Source organism: Podarcis cretensis (assembly GCF_951804945.1).
Source record: "Podarcis cretensis genome assembly, chromosome: 9".
Classification (NCBI taxonomy): domain Eukaryota; kingdom Metazoa; phylum Chordata; class Lepidosauria; order Squamata; family Lacertidae; genus Podarcis; species Podarcis cretensis.
In genome coordinates, this window is record NC_137178.1 from 45552978 (window position 1) to 45574756 (window position 21779).

Sequence of the window (21779 nt, forward strand, 5' to 3'; positions counted from 1 at the left end):
AGTTCTTAACCTGAAGCACTATTTCTGGGTTAGTGGAGTCCGTAACCTGAAGCATATGAAACCTGAAGTGTATGTAACCTGAGGTACCACTGTATGTCCTTGCACTTCTTGGTGGACGTCCTACCACGTGGCCAGGGAACACCTTATATCAAAAATACCACTGAGGTTCCCCTCAGCCCAACTTTGTTTCTTTCCTCAGCAGATGAAGAAAATGAGATACCGGTAATCTAAAACACAAATGTTAACACAAATCTTCTGCTCTGCTTGCTAGACAGTAAATAATACTTTTCTCTTTGGCGTGGGTATGGCATCCTGGAAAGGAGTTGAATGAGAGCATTGCCATTTAAAAAAAAGCACCCAGAAGTAGGTTTATATCAGAGGCTTTCAACATTTTTGAGTCCACCTGGGAAGCTTGTAGTCAGGGCTACTGCAACAAACAGCTGCACAAGCCTTTGGGAGGCAGAGAGCCGAGAAGGCATCAGAGGAGGGAGGGAGGGAAAGAGGGACAGAGGCCAGTGTTGCTCACGGCACCCCTGACCATCATTCAAGGCACCCCAGGGTACCACGGCACACTGGTTGAAAACCACTGGTTTATATAATTTTATAATAAGGACAAGGTGGATGTTATTCCTTTAGCTCCTCACTCAGGACCAGTGAAATGTGGAGGCCATCCAAAATGCTTTATCATGGTTGATGTTCCATGGCAGGACATAACATTTGTGTTATATTTACCACCGCATGAGTCAGCTCAATCATTTCATCAGTGATCACCACCCCATCAACAGTTTTTGCTAACTATTGAATCCTTTTGGATTGTGATGTTCTCTCATTTCTCACAAGTTAAAAAACTGAATTAAAGTACTTTATTATTGGCCAGTCATTTGCTGCTTACAGGAGACCATGCAGAACAGCAGAATTAGTAAGAAAGCCATTGATTACTTTTTCTTTTAAAAAAACACGTTAAAACCCTCCTATGATTTCTGCTGTTTTAAGTTCTCTTCCTGACTTTTTATTTATATTGGCAGGCGGGTAACTCAGCAAAATCAGTTGTTATGCAACGTAACAAAAACTTTGTCATTTAGCACTTCACTAAGCAATTCATCTTTGCTTAGGAACTTCAGGCTTCTGAATATATTCATATTTAGAGTTTGGCTAGGAAGGAACGTGATGTGGAGCAGAGCAAACTTTAATTATTCACTTGTATAGGAATCAGTGCAAGCTCATGCATTATTTAATCTTAATGACACCCTTGACAAATGACACCCTTTAGCACTGTTTGGCCTGACTTCAGAGGAGTTAAGTAGCTGAGGCTTCCATTATCTTTAGCACCTTGTATTGTATTTCCTATTCTGTGCTAATGCCTTGTTATTCTCGGATAAAATGACCACCTGAAGCTCCAAACCAAGTAGTTTGCCTTCAGGCAAAATGCGGCACTCACGCTATATCCATATAGTGATAACATTTTCATCCTATTTCTGCTCTTTAGATTTTTCATTGTCTGCACAATTATGGCACAGGATCACTATTTTGAAAGTGCAGCATAGCTTTTGCTAATATCCTTTGAAAAAGTCGCAGGAATATCCCTTCTTCTCAATTTCTTAACCAAAGCTGTTAATGCAGGTAACCAATCAACCAATGGGACCTTGGAGGATGTAGATTAGAACCTCATAAAGCCAAGGAATCAGTGGTTTTTGTGTGTGTGGTGAGGATGGAATTATTTTCAAATATTGATTTGAACTAGCCAGCCCAAAGTTTCCTATAGCAGGTGTGAGGAACCTTTGGCATGCCAGATATTGCTGAACTGCAACTCATATCAGCCCTGGCCATTGGCCAAGCTTGGGAGGACTGATGGGAGTTGTAGTTCAGCAGCATCTAGATGGCCAAAGGTTTCCCAAAGGCTTCTAGATTGGACTGGATTTTACAGCTCACCCATGGACACAACTGGGCCTGAATTTCAATATTCAGAGCCTGGCTTACACAGAAAGTCATAGAATTTACACTGAATAGCATTGTATATTCAAATATTTTACAAATCTTCTCTGTATAAACAAGCAGCTGCCTTTAGAAAACAAAACAATCTGATAGATCCTTTGGGCTTTTATTTGCAACAGTTTCTGTTTAATAAGTTGGTTCTTCTAGATGACAAATTGAAGAGCATTTGAGCAGAACAGAATACCATCAGGGTTGTTCAGCATTAGTTTCTGCAAAATGAAACGTGTGATAGTGATCCTAGCTGTTGTATTATTTTTAGAAAGCTGCCTGTTGATAGCCTATTCTGTAAAAATGACCTTTGAAGATGACTTTCCCCTCCTTAAGATAAGGTTTTAAAGATTTTTCTCCCTTTTAAAACAGATGCTCTTGCTTTTTTGATAACCCTGTATGCTACTTTTCAAAGAGAAGTCTGAATGGGTACTGTCTGTTTTGTTTTTTCCCATCATTATTGAAAACATCACAGTTTTGAAAATTAAATGCTCCATTCAGTCACTCTTACAACTGCCAGATCTCTGTTTGCCTGGTAAAATCCCTGTTTCAGCTTCAGTTATGGCAGTACTGAAGCATTTTAAAGCATGTCAAAATAAGCATTTTAAATAAAATAGTAAATGAAAATGAATAATGGAGCATAAAGTTAACAGACACCCTTCAAACAATGCATTAAATGTTCTCTCTTCATGTTTCTTCTTCTTAACCTTTACTTTCCAGTTACCCTTAAGGGGAGAAAATCAGTTGCCTTGTTCTCTGCTGTGGAAATCCCATACCCATGTACCCTCTCCCACCAAACCCCTTTCCCCCATTTTTATTTATTCTGATTCTACTTACCTTAACTGTATGATACTGCACTACAAAGTGCTATGATGTGTTGCTAATATCCCCACTTTTATTGTTTTTATTCATTGTATTGTGAAGTGGGAAAAACCCGAATAAAACATTTATAAAAGTTAGAGACAGGATAAGAAATCCAAATGGATGAATCATGTGAGATAATCATGTAAGTAATCTAATAATTTAACTCCAACTTTTCTCACAAGGATGGCATGCTCCCCTTTTAACCTCATAGCAACCTGTGAGATACTTTAGGCTTAGAGACAGCGACTAGTCCATAAACACATAGAGAACGATCTAGGTGAACCTGGGTTCCTTAAGCCCAAACCCAGTACTCTATACACTGCATCACTTTGGATTCCAACTTAAATTATATAGGCACCACTTTCCTCATGAATAGCCATGTGTAGTCAACCTATCTGGGCAGAACAAGTGCAGAGCATAGAGAATAGATGAAAATATGGAGTTTGGGACAGGAACCCCCCTCATTAATTCTCCTAGAATATGGTATCGAGTAGTTAAAGCCTCAGCGCCTAGGACTTGCCGATCGAAAGGTCGGCGGTTCGAATCCCTGCAGCGGGGTACGCTCCCGCTGCTCGGTCCCAGCGCCTGCCAACCTAGCAGTTCGAAAGCACCTCTGGGTGCAAGTAGATAAATAGGGACCGCTTACCAGCGGGAAGGTAAACGGCGTTTCCGTGTGCGACTCTGGCTCGCCAGAGCAGCGATGTCACGCTGGCCACGTGACCCGGAAGTGTCTCCGGACAGCACTGGCCCCTGGCCTCTTAAGTGAGATGGGTGCACAACCCCAGAGTCTGTCAAGACTGGCCCGTATGGGCAGGGGTACCTTTACCTTTACCTTTAGTTCCGAAACAGGGTAGGGAAATATTTATTCTTCGATTATGGATGTGTCATAATAGGCACCATCTTAGACATTTTCTTCTGTATGTGAGAGAAATAGGAATAACTCTTCTAAGATGGCAGTTTGCCAACACAGTTTTTATAAGTACTTTTATTTAAAATGATGACCATGTTTTGCTTTTAATGAACATGCTTCTCAATTAATTGAGCACCCCTTTTAATTGATTGTCAGTTTTCAGATCAGGCAATCCAAGACAATTCTTGACTAAATAATGCAGCCCTACTGATGAGCTTTCCTAGGACTGGTTCACATGTCATTCTAAGCCAAAACATGGCTCAGCATGAACACACAAGTGTACAGACTCCGGGAGAGGAGATTGTGGTTTTGCTTCCCCCCAGTTGCTCTGCTGCTGTTCTAAGCTATGGTTTGACTTAGTGTGTAATCTGAAACTGGGCTCATAGTTTAGCTCTCTGCGTCTTGACCTGTAACCAAGATTTGTCCTACGGTTTATGACTTGTGGTTTGTCCAGGAGAGCTGAATCATGAGTCTGGGTTTGAACAACATGCTAAGCCAAACCAACCAGCGCAGTTCAGTGGCAGGAGGACCAAGAAGGACTCAAAGACGCCCCAGTTTTGAATTCGGGATCCCACACACTTGATCATTCATGCCAAACCATGACATGGCCTACTGTGACATGTGAACCAGGCCATTATGTGGAATGGAAGTGCACAAGAATGATTAGTGGTTGCTGTATAAACGGTATGCATTCTGTTACTACTATGAAGTGCAGCTCCCCAGACCTCTCTGAATGGCAGTTGTGCAAAGTCTAGTGAAAGTTATAGCTAGGCTAACTGTGTATGAACTTAACTGGGAGTAAATCCTGCTGAGTAAATATACATCGGATTGTGCTGCCAGAGCCCAATGAACCATCAGGAATCTAACATGGCTGTTGATGCTGCAATTTGGTCCATGGCAAGAGTTAAAGGTAGTCTTGGAGCCAAAGTTCATAGTCAAGCATGCAATTCCCTAACGTAATGTGTGGAACCACCCTGTTCATCATTATAATTTATGCTCTTTCCCCACCCAGCCTTCTGCAAACCATTTGGAAGATAACCAAAATGTCGGCATAGAATAGCTTTTTAATATAGAAAATACTGTTGCAAGAAAACATTTATTTGATTGCACAGAATATATTTTGTTTCTACACATCGAAACGTTGCTGCCGATTAACACAAATCTGTGTCATTGTAGCTGCTGAGAAATATGTTTTCCTTGGTTTAAACTACAGAACTCACTCTATAGAGACACTTATCAATAGCAAAATTAATCACAACAAGAGATTTCAGTGCATGTTGTGGCTTGCTGTGCTAATGTAGTTTACTTGTTTCAGTCAGGTAGCTTCCTTATAACTGTTTTTATTTTCAGATTCACATCTTAAACATGTTACCCTTGTCCAGCCTTCTGGATTTCTTCTAAAGTGTATTGGTACATTGCCAAGTGATGCTGCGTGAAATTAATAAAATATGTCCAGATCTTTGTCTTAGTGAGCCAAAATCTAACTCAAACCATTTGCCCTTGTAATAATAATATACAGATGCATGATAGGATTGGGAAATGCTTCCTTGTGATAACTTTGGCCCTTGTCCTGTGAGCTACCGAGTATCTCAAAAGTCATTGAGCATCTCAGGCTCTTTACTAGACTCCTCCAAGCTGGTGCCCTCCAGATGTTTTGCACTAATCTCCTATCAGCTTTGCAGCTCGATGTATGTTTGAGAGTACTCCTTATTTATGTAGTGGCCTGTCACCTTCAAAGGATGCTGTAGCAGAAGATTCATCAGCATCACATGCCATCCCTTTGCTCCACTCTGTTTTCCAGCCAAGACTAGGACTGGGAGAGCAGATGAAGGTGATGAATGGGCAGCAATAGTCTTGTGTCTGATCACTTGGCCACATTCTTCCATCTTTCTGAGCTGCTATCTTATATAGTGGCTAGGAAATCTCCGTAAATATCAAGGTCACGCTCACAAGTGTACATGCCATGCACCTGTAACCTGCAGTGACTTGGGGGCAAGGCCTCATCTACTCCCAGTTTAGGAGGTGAGCTTCCACTCAGATCATGTGCACAGAGGATGAGAGTGAAGCCATGCAAGGCTCAAAATTGAAGCGAGGGGCTATGCATGTAAGAGCAAGCTCCCCAATTTAAACCATCCCCTTCAAAGTGTGGCCAGGAGCAGGTGGGGGCATGACAGTGGAGGAGAGGCAGTGGGCATGACATCCCTCTTGTCTTCCTAGGGATTGCAACTGTATGGAGAAGAGTGCTTAAAGGAGGTTGTAGTGAGAAAACAATCCACATTCAAGTTACAGGACAGCATGGAGGTAACCTTCCCCTCTTTTCTGACATCTTCTTAGCTACTGTTTTAGATGTCTACTAGGGAAGCTGATGTGGCTAAGAAGGGGATAGGGGTGTGTGTATTTCATTAAAGCCCAGTTCCATTTCCCCCTGACATTGTTTTGAATAATTTGTTTTTTGAAGTGCAGAGGAAACTTCACCAAAGGGGCAGAAATTTGGCAAAGGATCTGTCCAACTGAGAAATATCTTATGTTAGCTTTTCCCGACACATATTCCCACACTGTCCTGTTCCGATTGTCTGAGAGGAGCTTGCTTAAGTCCCTTTCTGCTCTGGAGATAGAAGGTGGACAGGACTGCCCAGCAATCTTCTTATTTTCCAGCTGCCTTTTCTGACCTTGGGCATTTGAAATGAAACGCAGCATTTAGAAGCCATAAAACACTTAATCATAATCCAATCCAAGAAAAACATGACATAATAACAACAATAGTAGAAATAAAGCAGCAACTCTGATTCGGATTCCATGAAAGCAGTTCCCCAGAGAGGTCTGCTGCTCGCCTTCCAGAAACAATGTAAGCTCCACCACCACCACCTCTTTAATGGAGATAGGCCTTTAAAAATTTCTGTCTGTTGTGAATTGGTAATTGGGCATTTTTGTTAACCTACACCTTTTGTGCATGGGGTGGGGGAAGCATGTTGGCTGCATAGCGCGTGTTAGTAAGGGATCTTAATAATACAAAATACTGCTCTGTTACGTTGATGAACAGAGACTTGTAGCACTTTTGCCTTATCATCAACATCTGCACAGTGATGACTATACAAAGATCGACTCGAAAACAGTTTGCAAATAGTGTTCAAGTTTATGGCGAGAAGCCATAGGCCAAAGTAAACATACTATATTCACATGCAACATTACTGAACGAGGGGGGAATAAGGGGAATAAATCATGACTCCAATGTACTCCAATGTTTTTCTTCCTCTCTCTTAAAACTAGTCCAGGGAGCTGATTGGCAGGAGATTCAGGAGAGAAACAAGGAAATGCTTTTTCACACAGCGTTTAGTAACTTATAGTGTCACAAGACATTGTGATGTCCGCCACCTTCGATGGCTTGCAAAGGGTATTGGGCCAAGTCATGGAGGGCTGGGCTATCCATGACTACTCTTCATGTATATGCTATGGTGAGGTTCAGAAGCAGCATCCTTCCAAATACCTGTTGCTGGGAATCAGGAGTGGGAGAGCGCCAATGCATTCATGGCCTCCTTGCGGGATTCCCATGGGCATTTGGTTAACAACAGTTGAGAAATAGGATGCTGGACTACGTGGGCCTTTGGACTGTTTCAGCAGAGCTCTTCTTATGTTCCAACAACTAGTATAGGCATCAGTTACAGATAGGTAGCCGTGTTGGTCTGCCATAGTCAAAACAAAAAAATTCCTTCCAGTAGCACCTGGAAGGAATTCAGTGTATCTGAAGAAGTGTGCATGCACACGAAAGCTCATACCAAGAACTGACTTAGTTGGTCTTTAAGGTGCTACTGGAAGGAATTTTTTTGTTTTTAGTATAGGCATCGGCGTACATAAATATTTGTAAAACACTTTTCGAGTTGCATCATGACAGGAGGTCTGTTTCTTGATGTTTACTTGTCTTCATATAGCTTTCAAACATTACATGTCTTGCTTAGATTTAAAAGAGCATTGGTCCAACTGTTTCAACCTCTTTGCGTATTATTTCTTCTTGCAGATTTGGCGTTTGGCGTGAGCACTTAGCTCTGCTCAGGGTCAGCCCTGCTATTAGACAGTGAGGTAGCTCTCTCAAGGCAGCTGATTTGGGGTGTTTGCTTGTTTAATATAATGAAAGGGCATAAAATTATTAGTTATACAATATTTTTTATTACATTTTCACTTCCAGGGACGGGGAGCTTCCTGCCTCAGGTGCAAAAAACAAATAGGTTTGCCTTGTCTCCTATTACCATGATTTAAGGGTAGTGGTGTGGTGGCAACAGAGATGTCAAATACTGCTCCAGCCCCGGCAGATAAATGTCTTCATCTGGCCCTGGGTCCACTGATCTTTTGTTAATCAGTCTAGCCATGGCAGTAAGATATATAGAGACATAAAATAAATTATGAGATATGATTATGATATAGTACCAGTGTATATTATTAATATTTTCTTTCTGCTGTTGATATGACATGATGGTCAAAATAACAACAAACAAACAAACAAACAATAAAGATTACAGTATAGAGCTGTGCAAGTTTCTAGTCCCCAGAAGTGAAAGTGAAGATTGTATCTCCAGAATCCGGAGAGCATTTGGGCAGATTTTGTATTGGCTAGTGCACTGAGCTTCCTGTCTGAAGAGTTCTCTGACCAGGGAGCCTAGTCCCTATCCTTATATTCTGTAAGTTCTACTCCTTCCTCTCTACTTCTTTAGTGATGTGGGGTTCATTTTCCTTGTGCAGCAGAAACTGTGTTACTAGAATGAGTTTTACCCATTATGTGATTTATATTGCATAAAATATTGCTTCTTAAACTGCATACTGCAAAGGGCATTTTGTGTGACAAAAGAGGTACTGTTGCCTATTCTTCTCTGGCAGGAGGGCTCCTGTGTTTTTAATGGCAGCCTGACATTGCTTCACCTGACATTGCGTAGCAGACAAAGCATTTCTCATAATGTTATTGCCATGCCAGGGAAAAGTTCCCTTGTTAAATAAATGCTCACCTGTTGGCCAACTGTCAAAAACATAGGAGTCCTGCAGGAGGAGAAAATTGACGGAAAAGCAGTTACAAAGTCGCCTGGTAGTAATAAGCAGAGGTCCATTTTTCTACTCTATCAAAGCTGGCTGTTGGATGCCAACCACTCGTTTTCTTGTTAGAAATGCTTACTGCATGATTTTCTTTCTTTTCTTTTCTTCTTTTAAAATACGTTTCCTAAACAGTTATTACTGTTAAGGGACTGGTGTTTGGCAAAGCTCTACTCTTAAAGTTGGCCTTACTACCTCTCTTGCTGCTGGAAATTTCTGTGATCCAATAAAGCAGAAGAGCAGCTTTTTGTACAGTTGTCTGGATGCCCTTCAAACTGTCAGAGCTAATAATGGCAGAAATGAACATAAAAATGGAGAAAAGCTCATTCCACAGAATTGCCAACTTTTCTCTGGCAAGGCTCCTATGTCTTTTAAGAGAACCAGAACTGTCTAAGTAGATGTTGCAACCCTCTGTGTCCATAACTATAAATTCAAGAATGAGAAGCTCTTGGAAGCTTCCGGAGAGTATGTGGAGCTTCTGAAGACTTGCCAGAAGGTCTTTAAGGATCTTTACAAGCCCTTAAGAATTGAAAAATGTCCCTGCTATATTATCTACATCATTTTAAGTAACAGCTGCCGAAATACAAGCTTGTAAATAAAAGTGATAGATCGTTTTTGCTGAAATCATCTCAAACATTAACTGAGTATTAACTGCTAGCTTCTTTTGTGGTCATGGGCCAATACAAGAAAGTGTCACATTTATACTCATCATGTAATATATTAATGCATCTAGTTCTTGAATTTAGAATCATATGAATGTTGTCAGTGGTTTTTTTTGAAGCAAAGCTAATTCATTCTACAGATGTCAAACATCTTGTGTAGGGCAACAAGCAGCAGCAGCAGTTCACACGCTTAGATGTTCTGTAGGAACAATTTACTGTTCAGAGCCAGCTTTTAATTGTGCTGAAAACATCAATGGACAGTCCAAAAATACTTGACACTCTCCCATTTTCTGCTATGTTTTAAGAGGGTGTGTAGATGACATAAGAGAGTACGTCGATGGGATCAAGATGTTGATTCTTTACATACAATCTTTTGCTGGACATTCTGAAAGGAGCCACACTTGGCTCTTCAGATCGAGCCTGTCTTAGATAGAACAAATACCTAGGTTAGGTTTCTGTTTTCTATTTCAGTGCCCACTGGGAAAGAATAAAACCTCACACAAACTACATAACGAGAATTGCTCTCATTAATTATATCTACATACTTTTTTTTCAGACTTTCTGTCCCGGTCCTCACTGGTGGATGCAATACTCATACTCCCAATGCAGTTTTTGAAAAAGGCTTTAATGTGTAGGTACAGAATTCGGTGGCCAGGTTGCTCACCGGAGCAAGACAATTTGAGCATTTTACACCAATCCTGGACCAACTGCACTGGTTGCCAATTTCCTTCTGGGCCCAATTCAAAGTGTTGGTTTTGACCTATAAAGCCTTAAACAGCTTAGGACCACAATACCTCAAGAACTGCCTCTCTCCGTATGAACCTACTCAGACCCTGAGATCATCTTCTGACACCCTTCTTCGAGTGCCTCCTCCAAGAGTGGTCTGGAGGGTGTGATAACACAAGAACGGGCCTTTCTGCAGTGCCCCCCCCCTTCGTGGAATGCTCTCCCCAGGGAGGTTTGTCTGGCACATTCATTATATCTTTGGATATATATATATCCCGGTCTTTGGATGATTAATGTTCTACGGCCTTTTAAATGTGCTTGTGGGAGGGGGACCTTATTGTTTTGCCGTTTTTGTTTTGACTATTTATTCGGGTTTTCGTCTTGTGTTTCTATCTTGTGAACTGCCCTGAGATCTTTGGATGAAGGCGGGGGGTGGCGGTATATAAACCTAATAAATAAATGATAATAAATAAATCTGGTTGCAAATCATTTAGGTTAGCAATAATAATAATAATAATAATAATAATAATAATAATAATAATAATAATAATAATTTATTATTTAAACCCACCCATGTGGCTGAGTTTCCCCAGCAAGTGTTACTGTGGTTGAAGCTCATGGTTTGGTGTAAGCTGGCGTTATCCCAACACTTGACATCTGCCCCCCCTCTCCTTTCAAAGATCAGGGGAGGCGCAGTCATTCGGATGGTTGATTGCCATGGGACTGGGCAAAGTGGGCACACTTTGAGCAGACTAAGTTTGCCAAGTCTGTTTCAGCCAGTGCAGTTATCTTTGTCCTTGGCGATAGAGACTGAGCCGCTGACTGATCTAGCTCAAGGTACCTCCCTTTCTTGTAATTACATGTTCACACTTTTCATCTTCAGAGCTGCTCTGTGTTTACCCATATTTCTGTTTTCAGGTAATGCCTCTCCTATTCTTCCACTAGAACTTTTACTTGTCCCCTTATAGACCATTTTTTTTCTTAGCCTTCATTCTTCCTCTTAATTCTTTTATTTTTCCTGTGCATTGCACAGTCCATTGTTCCATATTATATTCTATGCTTCCTCGTTCCTTCTTTCATATTCCTTTGCCCTTATTACCAGATTTGTTCAAAAAAAATGATCCCCTGGTGGTATTTGATCACCACTGGCAGCTATTTCTGCTGTCACTGCCGCCTCTGTGCTGATGCTTATCCCACAGATAGTCATACAATTATACAGAGATTATTAATATAATCACCATGGCAACTGGCAAACTTACGAGAAGAGCCATTCAAAAGGATTCCAATTCTCCCCAATTCTTCATTTGAATTAAATGCTGAATTATGCCAGTTAAAAGATTGACAGCAACTTACAAACTTAATAAGCTGAAACAAAAGGAAAATCTAAATTAAAAAACCTCTTTATACTGATTGATATCTATTCTGTATTGAAGCCTCTAAAAATAAATAAAATAGTGCCAAATCCAACAGCATCATAAGTTTTGCCTTTCTGTGCATATGTTAGGGTTTTTTGTTTTGTTTTTTGTTTTAATAAAAAAAGACTTCATAGAAATGTAGCTGATTAGCTAGAAAATGACTTCCTAGTTGTAAAATGCAATAATATGACATGGTGTTGAACATCAATATAAAACAAGCAACTGCTCCATTTTAGGCTAGCAGATAATTTGGATTTAGTTTATTGGTTAGTGTGTGCTGCAAAAATAAAATAAAATAAAGAAACGCCCCCTGACCAAACCACATAAATGGATTTCCTAAAATATACAAGGGGGGTGGGGGAATACTTTAAGTCCCATTAAAATAACTGGGAGTTTTGCTATTGACTTCAGCGGGTTATGGATGGCACCCTATATCAGAACCTGTCAGTCTCAGCTGGACCTCTCTGACCTTTTCTGCAGCATGCAAGTAATGAGATTGCCCTTTCCCTTCCTGACACAGTTGCATCGCTTGACTCGAGGAGCTAAGCATTTTCAACATGTCCGTATTCTCCAGAGGTGTCATTTTCTGATTAAAACAAATCAAAAAGCTTCAGACTTGGCATGGCAGTAGTAAAAATCCTTTCCAGATGTTTCATTTTAATTTTTTTTAAAAAATAATGGCAATGTATATTTTCCCTCAGTCACAATAATTTTCTTTTTCTTTTCATCATCCGTTTCCTACACATGAAGAAGACTGAAAGCAAAGTGGCTCTGCAGTCAAGCCAAACGATCATTATTCACAGAAGGTATGTATTCCCCCCCATGTCTCTTGTCTCTCTTGATCCTTTGCTACTCTACTTCTGTTTCGTATCATTATTTATAACCTTCTAGCTAAAGTTCAAGGATGCAATCCAACCCCCTGTGCTTGCAGGCAGTAGGATACAGAATGGCTTCCACAAGGTCCTGTGAAAACCCCTCATCAGCTTCCTCCATACATGATGCAACTTGGCTGGGCCATCCGGTTGTGGACAACCGAAGTCCCTCCTGTACCTTTCCATTTAACACACCTTGCCGCCCCCCCCCCCGCAAGGCCTCTGGGTGTCGCTCTACTCTTGACTTTGCTAGAAGTAGCCTGGGTGGGGTCCTGAGGAAAGGCGAGCTACTTAATGCTGGTGATAAGACATGGGAGGTCCTCTGATGGAACAGGCCATGACGAGTAAAGTGCTTGGAAGAGCAGCAGCATGTTCAAGGCAGCTGATGAGAGATGGACACATTATTGTTGGGTCCTTAGGAGCCCCTCTGTTCCTGGCAAGAGCGGGGTGCACCCAAAAGAAACAGCCAGCAAATAAGCACACATTATGAACTTCTCCTGTTGATTTCAGTGGGTCCTCTATGAGTATGACTAAGGCTGCCATCCTAAACCCTTTTACCTAGTAGGAAGGCCTAAAAAGTCAATGGAATATGGTTAGGATGCTCTGTAAGTCTGGATGCAATCCATAGTTTTAAACTCACATAAAGGCCCAAATTCTCGCTTCCACCTTACCTTTAACATTGGTCAAGGTATCTCAGTCTAGGAAAATTGCCTTGTTATCTCAGAATGATCTCTTTGTATTGTCCGATAAAAGTGTTCCACATTCCTAGGAACCCATTCCATCTTTTCTATCCTGGGCATTGACCCACCTCACAGGTAATGCTGTGTTTAACCAGGGATTAGTGCACATAATCAAATATGTGGGTTCCTGCCGTGATAATTGCAGCTGCCACACTGTTCAGGGCTAAACCATTATTTGACTTAGTACTACGTCCAAACTCAGGCTGGTGGCTTATCTTGCTCCAGATTAGGGATAGAGGAGTTTGTAAAGTATGGTTTCTTTCCGTTTCTCATTGTTTCATTCTTAAATTCAGTTTTTCACATTTCCGTAGCAGTTTGCAATTTTATTTTAATTTTTTAAAAAATTCATCAGAATTTGCTAGCATTTTAATGAGAATTTCTTTTAGCATATACATTGCTGATAAATATACACATTTCTGCCAGCATTTTCCTATTATATAATGCATTTTTGTACACTTTGTTCACTTACATGTGTACTTTTAGGTCCACTTTATATGCTTTTGTATTACTATTTTATTGTTTAATGTTGCCTTTGGTTTAATTATATTGTATTGTATACTGCTTAGATATTTTAAAAATATTAAGGAGTTTATAAATGCTTCAAATTTAATAGAAAAAATCTTCTGTCCAGGAACTTGTGTGTTTGCTAGTTCATGCTAAGCCATAGTACTATGCGTGGTCATTCAATCAGTTAACCTTTTCCTTATGATTTCCCAGATGTTTAATGCATTGCTGTGTGACAGCTAACATTGTTATTATCTTTAATCTTCATTTAAATGTTAAGTTTCAGTAATACAACCTAATTTAAGGGAAGTTTTAAATGACTTAGTTGATTAGAGAATATACTCCTGCCAAGTATAAAATGATTCCTAAAATTTCAGATTTTCATGGAACCAATAAAGACATTTCACAGCAGAGCCTGTTAATTTATTTGTTGTCAGTTTTGAGAGCAACAGAATATTGCAAAACACATTGCACAATGGAATTGTCCAAGGCAATGGACATTTGATCTGTAGCCAGTCTTGACGCAGCCAGTGTGACAGCATATATGCGTCAGAGTGACCTTACTTGCACATTCCAGTTCAGAAAAATAGCAAGAAACACAAAGACACTTTGATGCATTTTAGATAAACAAATGCCATCACATTTTCAGCAAAAATATATATAATACAGTTGACCCTGACCATTTCTGAAGTTCGAGGATACCAGGTTTTAATGGTTCCAGGCACAATGCCATCAACCATAAACCTCAGAAATGCCCTCTTTTGTAATACTGAATTCAATTTCTTTTGTACAGTTTCTTTTACCATATTTTTTAAGCGAAACCATGTGCTCAACTAGTGAATACAATGCATTTTGTTCTCAAACTTGTATCAGCATCAATAGTTCTTCCTCTCTCTCTCTCTCTCCCCCCCACAAAAGTCTGCACTCATAGGCAGTTGGCAATTTTCAGTGCAGTTCTAAATTGTGCTTTTAACTTTAAATAACAAATATTTAGGTAATTTGGCAGTTAAAATATTTACCCTGGATTTGACTGATTCTGCGTTGCATACTTGCATATTGTTTAAGTTGTAAATTTTCCACATATGCTGAGTTGAACCACCTGAGCCAGAGTTTCTATGTCATCCTCTCCACTCTTCACCCCCAACGTAACATATTTGTGCAGACTCCATGGGCCACCACAACCCCAATCCAGCTCATTCTACTCCTGCATAAAACTGGCATGAGATCGGAAATGAGCTGTGCGTCCTTGTCACTGTCTCCATCACCCTCCATGAGTTGGAGAGTGAACTTTTGAAGTGGGGACACCTCCACAAGAACAGGAGATTCCCTGCTTCAGAGAGCGTTGGTAACCAATTTGTGGAGGACTATGGGAGTCGTGCTCATTCTTGCTCTCTCCACTCATGTGTTGGTTTTGCATGCAAATAGGATACAGTGACTTTAGTATAAGGTATGTTGTCCAAGTTACTTGACTATATTTTATTGGCAGTGTGACTTAAGATTATGATTATAGTATATACTACAATATATGTATATAGTATATAGGGACGCAGGTGGCGCTGTGGGTTAAAGCCTCAGCACCTAGGGCTTGCCGATCGAAAGGTCGGCGGTTCGAATCCCTGCAGCGGGGTGCGCTCCCGCTGCTCGGTCCCAGCGCCTGCCAACCTAGCAGTTCGAAAGCACCTCCGGGTGCAAGTAGATAAATAGGGACCGCTTACCAGCGGGAAGGTAAACGGCGTTTCCGTGTGCGGCTCTGGCTCTGGCTCTGGCCAGAGCAGCGATGTCACGCTGGCCACGTGACCCGGAAGTGTCTCCGGACAGCGCTGGCCCCTGGCCTCTTAAGTGAGATGGGCGCACAACCCCAGAGTCTGTCAAGACTGGCCCGTACGGGCAGGGGTACCTTTACCTTTATATAGTATATAAATCACTATTGTAGTATATACTCAGCTATTTCATTTCCCATGTCTGCACTGCAAAATGGGTAAGGATTTGCATTGTGGGTACCAGAACGAAAGCCCATTGAAGTCAGTTAATAGACAATGTCCTCATTTGTCAGGCTTCAGGCAATCAGCTTTCTCCCCCCTTTGGCAGTTGATGAGCAGAACAAAGGACAAGGAGTCTTCTTACCAGTTAGAAACTTTAATGACCACAGCGAGAGAACAAATAATCCCTTCCTAGGGATGGCAGTGTTCCCAATTAAGGGTTCCACCCACTTCCTCCCTAGTCACCCATGTCACTACCACGTCTTGTAACCTGATCTCGTAACCACTGTGCTTCATGTGCTGCCACCCTATCAGCTCTTCTTGACCTTGGGCTGAGCAGATGGATGCTTTCCAGAGACTGTGAATCTGTTAACCCTATCTCTTCTAGTGTTTCTTCTGCTAACTGTTCCCCATCCAGAATTTCCCAGCTTCGGCCTTCTGAACTATGTCCCTCTGCAAACCACTGTTCCATATCTATACTGTCCTCCTGCTCCTGGGAAGATTCAGGATCCTGATCAGGGGGAGGGGGAGGCTCCCACCATTCCTCCTCAGTGCAGCCCTCCTCAGCACGGCCCCTGACATCATGGGATGATACTCTAGTGCAGCACAGCAGCAAAATGAGCCCATACATTACACTAAACCATACATCTTATGTGCATTATGTACAAACCTAGCCACTGTGCTGCTTCCAAGTGTGAAGGATTGGCAAATTCATTTTTCTAACAGATTGCTCATAAAACTATAACATTTATTGTACTGTTCTAGCAATGCATTTCTTCATCAAATGCCATATCAAGATTACATTAATGACTCGACAGATACATGTAACAGGCAGTGAAGTGGGTACATATGAATCTGGATGGGTTAAAGTATAGCAGATACAGGATGGAAATGCAGGTTGATTTTTCCTCTTTGGGGACCCCAGTTAGCAGGCGAACACAACTTGAACTCTTCCCACCTGGCTCCTTTCTTCCTAGAGCAAACATGTAGTTTAATTTTTTGAATGCCACTCTTTTTGAGGGGGGTTCAATCACAAACCAACCAATTCAGTCTGTGCATTCCAATATTATTTGGATTTCTAAAAAGATTTTGTAGAATGAACTTCCCAAGCAAACTAATATAACTACCCAATTTTTGGCATGGATGTAGCATTGCTCCTCATTTATTAAAGAGAATTTGAAGTAGTTCATAGCATCTCTAGTGTGCGGAAAGAAGAGACCACAATACAGTGGTACCTCGCAAGACGAATGCCTCGAAAGACGAAAAATGAAAGAGTTTTTCGTTTTTTGAGTTGCTTCGCAAGACGGATTTCCCTATGGGCTTGCTTCGCAAGACGGAAACGTCTTGCAAGTTTGTTTCCTTTTTCTTAAAACCGTGCATTCACTTCGAGGAGCAACTCGTAGCACGTGGTGTGGTAGCCTTTTTTGAGGTTTTTGAAGACTTTGGTGATTTTTGAAGCTTTCCCAAAGTCCGTGCTTCGCAAGACGAAAAAATTGCAAGACGAAAAAACTCACGGAACGAATTAATTTTGTCTTGCGAGGCAACAGAAAACAGAATGGATATCATTAGAATTGTGGCAAAACTCTGGTTTCTTCTCCTGTCAGAAATGTCAACCGTGAAACTGTTTAAAAAAGAGAATAATCCTGCTGATGAGGTGCTCAACACTGAAGCTCTATTTGTTTGCAGAATAAAGGGCATCTTTGAATTGTTTCTTCACATGCATTTCTAACTTTCCATCCATTCTTAGAATAACACCAGATCAATATGCATCCAGTGCCCTTGATTGTGCCTCAAAAGGCACAAGCTAATGATGCCGACAGCTATTGAAAAGCTTTCCATTTGGCCCAATGTTGGATAAATTATCCTGAAGAAAATTGTAGAACCTTTTCCAGTAATGCTATTAATGCAAGGCATGCCATCAGCAATATATCTCGGTACTTAATAATACATTATAGGATTTGTTAAAAAAAGGGGGGGATAATGGAGGAGCAATCTTTTTAACTACTGAAAAAAGTATTCCTGATATTTGTTTTGTACTTTCTTCAACTTTTCCTCTCAAAGAAAAGTTAAATTGGTTTTTTTTTTGGGGGGGGGAGAAAGACTGTCTTTTCTGTGTAGCATTTTAAGAAAAGAGATAGATGCAGAATATCATTTTACTCTTTTTGGAATGTTAAATAACAGCTGATCCTTCTGAAATAGTTAGGCTAAAATAGCCTAAGAAACAGTGCTTTGGATGAGATGGGATGGGAGACATGAAGTATAATAGAAATAATACATTCTGGCTGCAGTCCTATACAGCAACTGTACCTGGTAGTAATTCTATTGAACTTAGTGGGGCTTGTCATTAACTTAAGCAAAAAAGGCAGATTTCCAATTATATGTAGGCATCTCATCAGCCTTTCCTTGTGTGTGTCTTGTGTGTCTTGTTTGACCATTGTCAATAAACACTGAATAAGATACAGTGGTCTGGTCTAGCAGAAATTTTAGGTTCTCTGAAGCAAGTGACTTCTGTTATGCTGATAGCTTTTGTTGACAATGTACACTTTTTCTTGGGTTGCTGTATAATTTCTCTATCATTTTTACTAAAAGCTAACCATCAGACTTTATAGGATAATTATTAGTTGGAAGTTTGCTAAAGTACATATGAGATGCTAGCACACTGACTCCAGCAACAAATAATAAAACTAATGTTATTTTAACAACGGCAGTAAGTGCAGCGCTATGCCGTTTTGACACCATATCCTCAGGGCATCAGCTTATCTAGCAAAACCATCAGATAACACTTTGTTTTATCAAGGAAGGTGCAGGCTTAAAGCGAGGTGTAGGCAAATGAATGGTCTGTCTGTTACAACAACACTTAGAGGAAAGCAGTCATTATTATTATTTTATCAACCAGTTTGAATTAATATATTAAACTACTTTTCTTCTTGGTCTTGAGGTGGTGAAAACAATGTTTAGAAAGTATACCATTTCAGCCATTTGTATGAGTCATTCACTTCAGGGCTTATTCACACAAAAGGCAAACCCAAGAGCTGGTAAACACAAGAAACTCAATGTGGAAATGCCCCTATGAAATAACTTCCTGGTGGTGGGTGAGCCCATTGGGCCATCTTTTTAAAAATATATATATCACACTTACTAAGTAGTTGCTATAATCAACAGCAACAGCCAGTACTGATCATACTCACTAGATTGATTTCAATTCCAAATATGGGATAAATAAGTGAATGTAATGAACGTCTGTTTTCATCTTTGGTGTTTTTCTCCAATATCTCTAGTGGGAAAGGGCAGGTTATCCAGGACCAAGGGCAACAACTCCCTAACAATACTCCTCTTAGTGGCAACTGGTGAGGGACTATGAATAAGAGTATAAGAAGCTCTGTTGGATCTGGCCAATGGCCCATCTCGTCCAGCATCCTGTTCTCACTGTGGCAAACCAGCTACCTATGGGATATAATACTTTCTGTGTGAAGTATTATGCTAAGCCAAGGACAGGGAACCTGTGGCCCTCTGGATATCCATGGAGACAACGTTTCTACATAGAATTCTATGATTCTATGCGACATTTTCAAGGCACAAGCAATGCATACATTGGCCTTGAAGTGATCCCTGGGTTTCATAACTTCAGATCATTCATACATTGCAGTTTTAGTGGATACATATTACAAATTTTGCATCTACCCACAATGTAATATTGCATTTAATACGGTATAATATAATAATAATTTAATAATAATTTATTATTTATACCCCGCCCATCTGGCTGAGTTTCCCCAGCCACTCTGGGCGGCTCCCAATCAGTGTTAAAAACAATACAGCATTACATATTAAAAACTTCCCTGAACAGGGCTGCCTTAAGATGTCTTCTGAATGTCAGGTAATTCTTTATCTCTTTGACATCTGATGGGAGGGCGTTCCACAGGTCGGGCGCCACTACCGAGAAGGCCCTCTGCCTGGTTCCCTGTAGCCTCACTTCTCGCAATGAGGGAACCGCCAGAAGGCCCTCGGCGCTGGATCTCAGTGTCCGGGCTGAACGATGGGGGTTCAGCCACAAAACATGCTGTAGGGAAAGGGACACATTCAGTTGCCAAGAATTGTCTGTAATCTGAAGGAATCTTAGTGCCAATATTACATTTCAGCAGTTTCTCTCCTCTCCCGCTCCACATCCTCCTTCCCCCTCCTGTAAATTCATTTTAATATTTTCTAGACTATTATAGCTATATCATGGCATTGTTCTTTGAATAGCACTTGCACTTAACTATGTGTGTATATTGTGAATTTGTAATGTCTCCCTAATTTGACAGTCATTAATATCCTTTTATTTGAACAGTCATTAGTTTACCTCTGCTTTTGTGAGCTGAGCACACAATAAGCTAGCGTTTGGATTTATATGCTCTTTTACTTCTCCCCATCTCTGAACAGCTTGCTCATACACACACACAAAAACAGTGACAAATAACAGCAGGGCAGGGTTGTGAGTCAGTAGGAAGGGTGAAAATATTGGACAATGCAGTGGTCCACGCCTGTGGGAGCTGTTGCAGTGAGGAGATAATAAGGGCGGAAATGGGTCAAGGAGCATGGGATGGTCATGACTTCTGTCCTGGAAGAGGAAGGAAGAAACAAGGGAGAGTGCAGTTTGACAGAGGAGGGGGAATGAGAACTGGGCAAGCCACATGTGACCAGTCCCCATTCCTCCTAACCTGAGAAAGACAATGAAATTGCTTCAAAAGTGCCTGGGGCCTGGGAAAATGTAGAAAAGAAAAGAGAAACAAATAAGAGGGGGACTCAGTACAGAAAAAGGGAAGAAAATGAGACTACAGTACAGTGAAGGGAATCCTCTGGATAATGAATAATTTACTCATTATTTGTTCAAAAAGAAAATTATCCAGTTCTTCAGTAAAAAAAAAGGCACCCAGCCCACAAATCATTTAAAAAAGGAAGAGACACTCCCTGCTCTCAGGCTTACAATATAAAAATACATGACACCAAAGGAGAATGGATTGGGAGGGAGGAGGAAATAAGCAAGGTACAAGTTCTTAAGTGCAAATCATTCTAATGACCAACTAAGTTGGACAATAAAAAGTCACCCACATTGATGATCTCACAGGTGTGCTGGGAGAGTGGCCCTGCATCCCTTTTATCCTGTGCTACAGCCTGATACAGTGACTGATCCCACGTGAAAGTTGATGGAGGAAGGATCAAAGCTACTGGTACCGCCACATCCCTCCCTCCCTCCCTCCCTCCCTCCCTCCCTCCCTTCTTCTGATACAGCCTGCTGTAATTGCAGGACTTTTTTGAGCCAGAACTCACCAGAACTCAGTTCCTGCACCTCTCAGATGGGCTCCGTTGCCATTATAAGAGAACAAGGGAGGTGTTCATGGTGAGTTCTGGCACCTCTTTTTCTAGAAAGAACAGCACTGTGTAATTGGATAAATAAGATTGCTTTGGACCCATTAAAAACAATCCAGGTGGTATGTCTCCCTCAGAGGCCGCTTGCAAAATATAGCCCTCTGCCTCTCACCCACCTCCCCCTGCCACCTCCTTTGCCCAATAAAGAGCAGCGATTGGAAACTACTACAATACTAGCATTTCAAGCTAGTAACACTTATGGATAGCTAAGTCAGCACGGACAAAGGTCTATGAATATGTTAGAGTTGCAGTGTTGCAAAACTAGTGTTATTCATCTTGGGTTGTTTTCTTCTGCAATATACTCCCTAATTTGTAGTACAGAAGGAAACAGAAAGCTAAGGAGTCTGTATTCAGAGTTTGTCTCAGACACTGAAAGAGTGAGTCATATGCAACTAAGTCTTGCAGGAAAAGTCTTGACACATCAGACTGGGATTGGAAAATAAATATTTGATTACAAACCCCGGCAATATTTTTTTTAAAAGAAAAACCTGAGTAATGTTAAAGGTCAGAAGTTAATGTTTGTTTTTTCCGGGTAAAAACGTTGAGACATGTTCTGTGAATAACAGAGCTTTAGATTGCATCAAATTATAGTTTCAATGCACTACAGAGATTTATGAAAAGTTTTGCAAAGTGTCACTAGCCTGA

The 21779-nt window shown here is 40.9% G+C and overlaps 1 protein-coding gene across 12 annotated transcripts in view; it reads left to right on the forward strand.

The window, feature by feature from the left end:
* Nucleotides 1-21779, forward strand: part of LOC307224542 (uncharacterized protein) — an 82736-nt gene that overhangs the window by 26559 nt on the left and 34398 nt on the right. For 8 of the 12 annotated variants that reach the window (XR_013842600.1, XR_013842601.1, XR_013842602.1 and 5 more), the window contains exon 2: nt 12381-12436. Coding sequence is in view for 7 of the 12 variants with exons in the window: in XM_079991467.1 (XP_079847593.1) it covers nt 12381-12436 (56 nt within the window). In the remaining 5 variants the exon portion in view is untranslated. Of the gene's footprint in view, nt 1-12380; nt 12437-12561; nt 13656-21779 lie in introns of those variants that run through there. The other 4 variants (XM_079991468.1, XM_079991473.1, XM_079991471.1 and 1 more) reach the window with 2 other exon arrangements.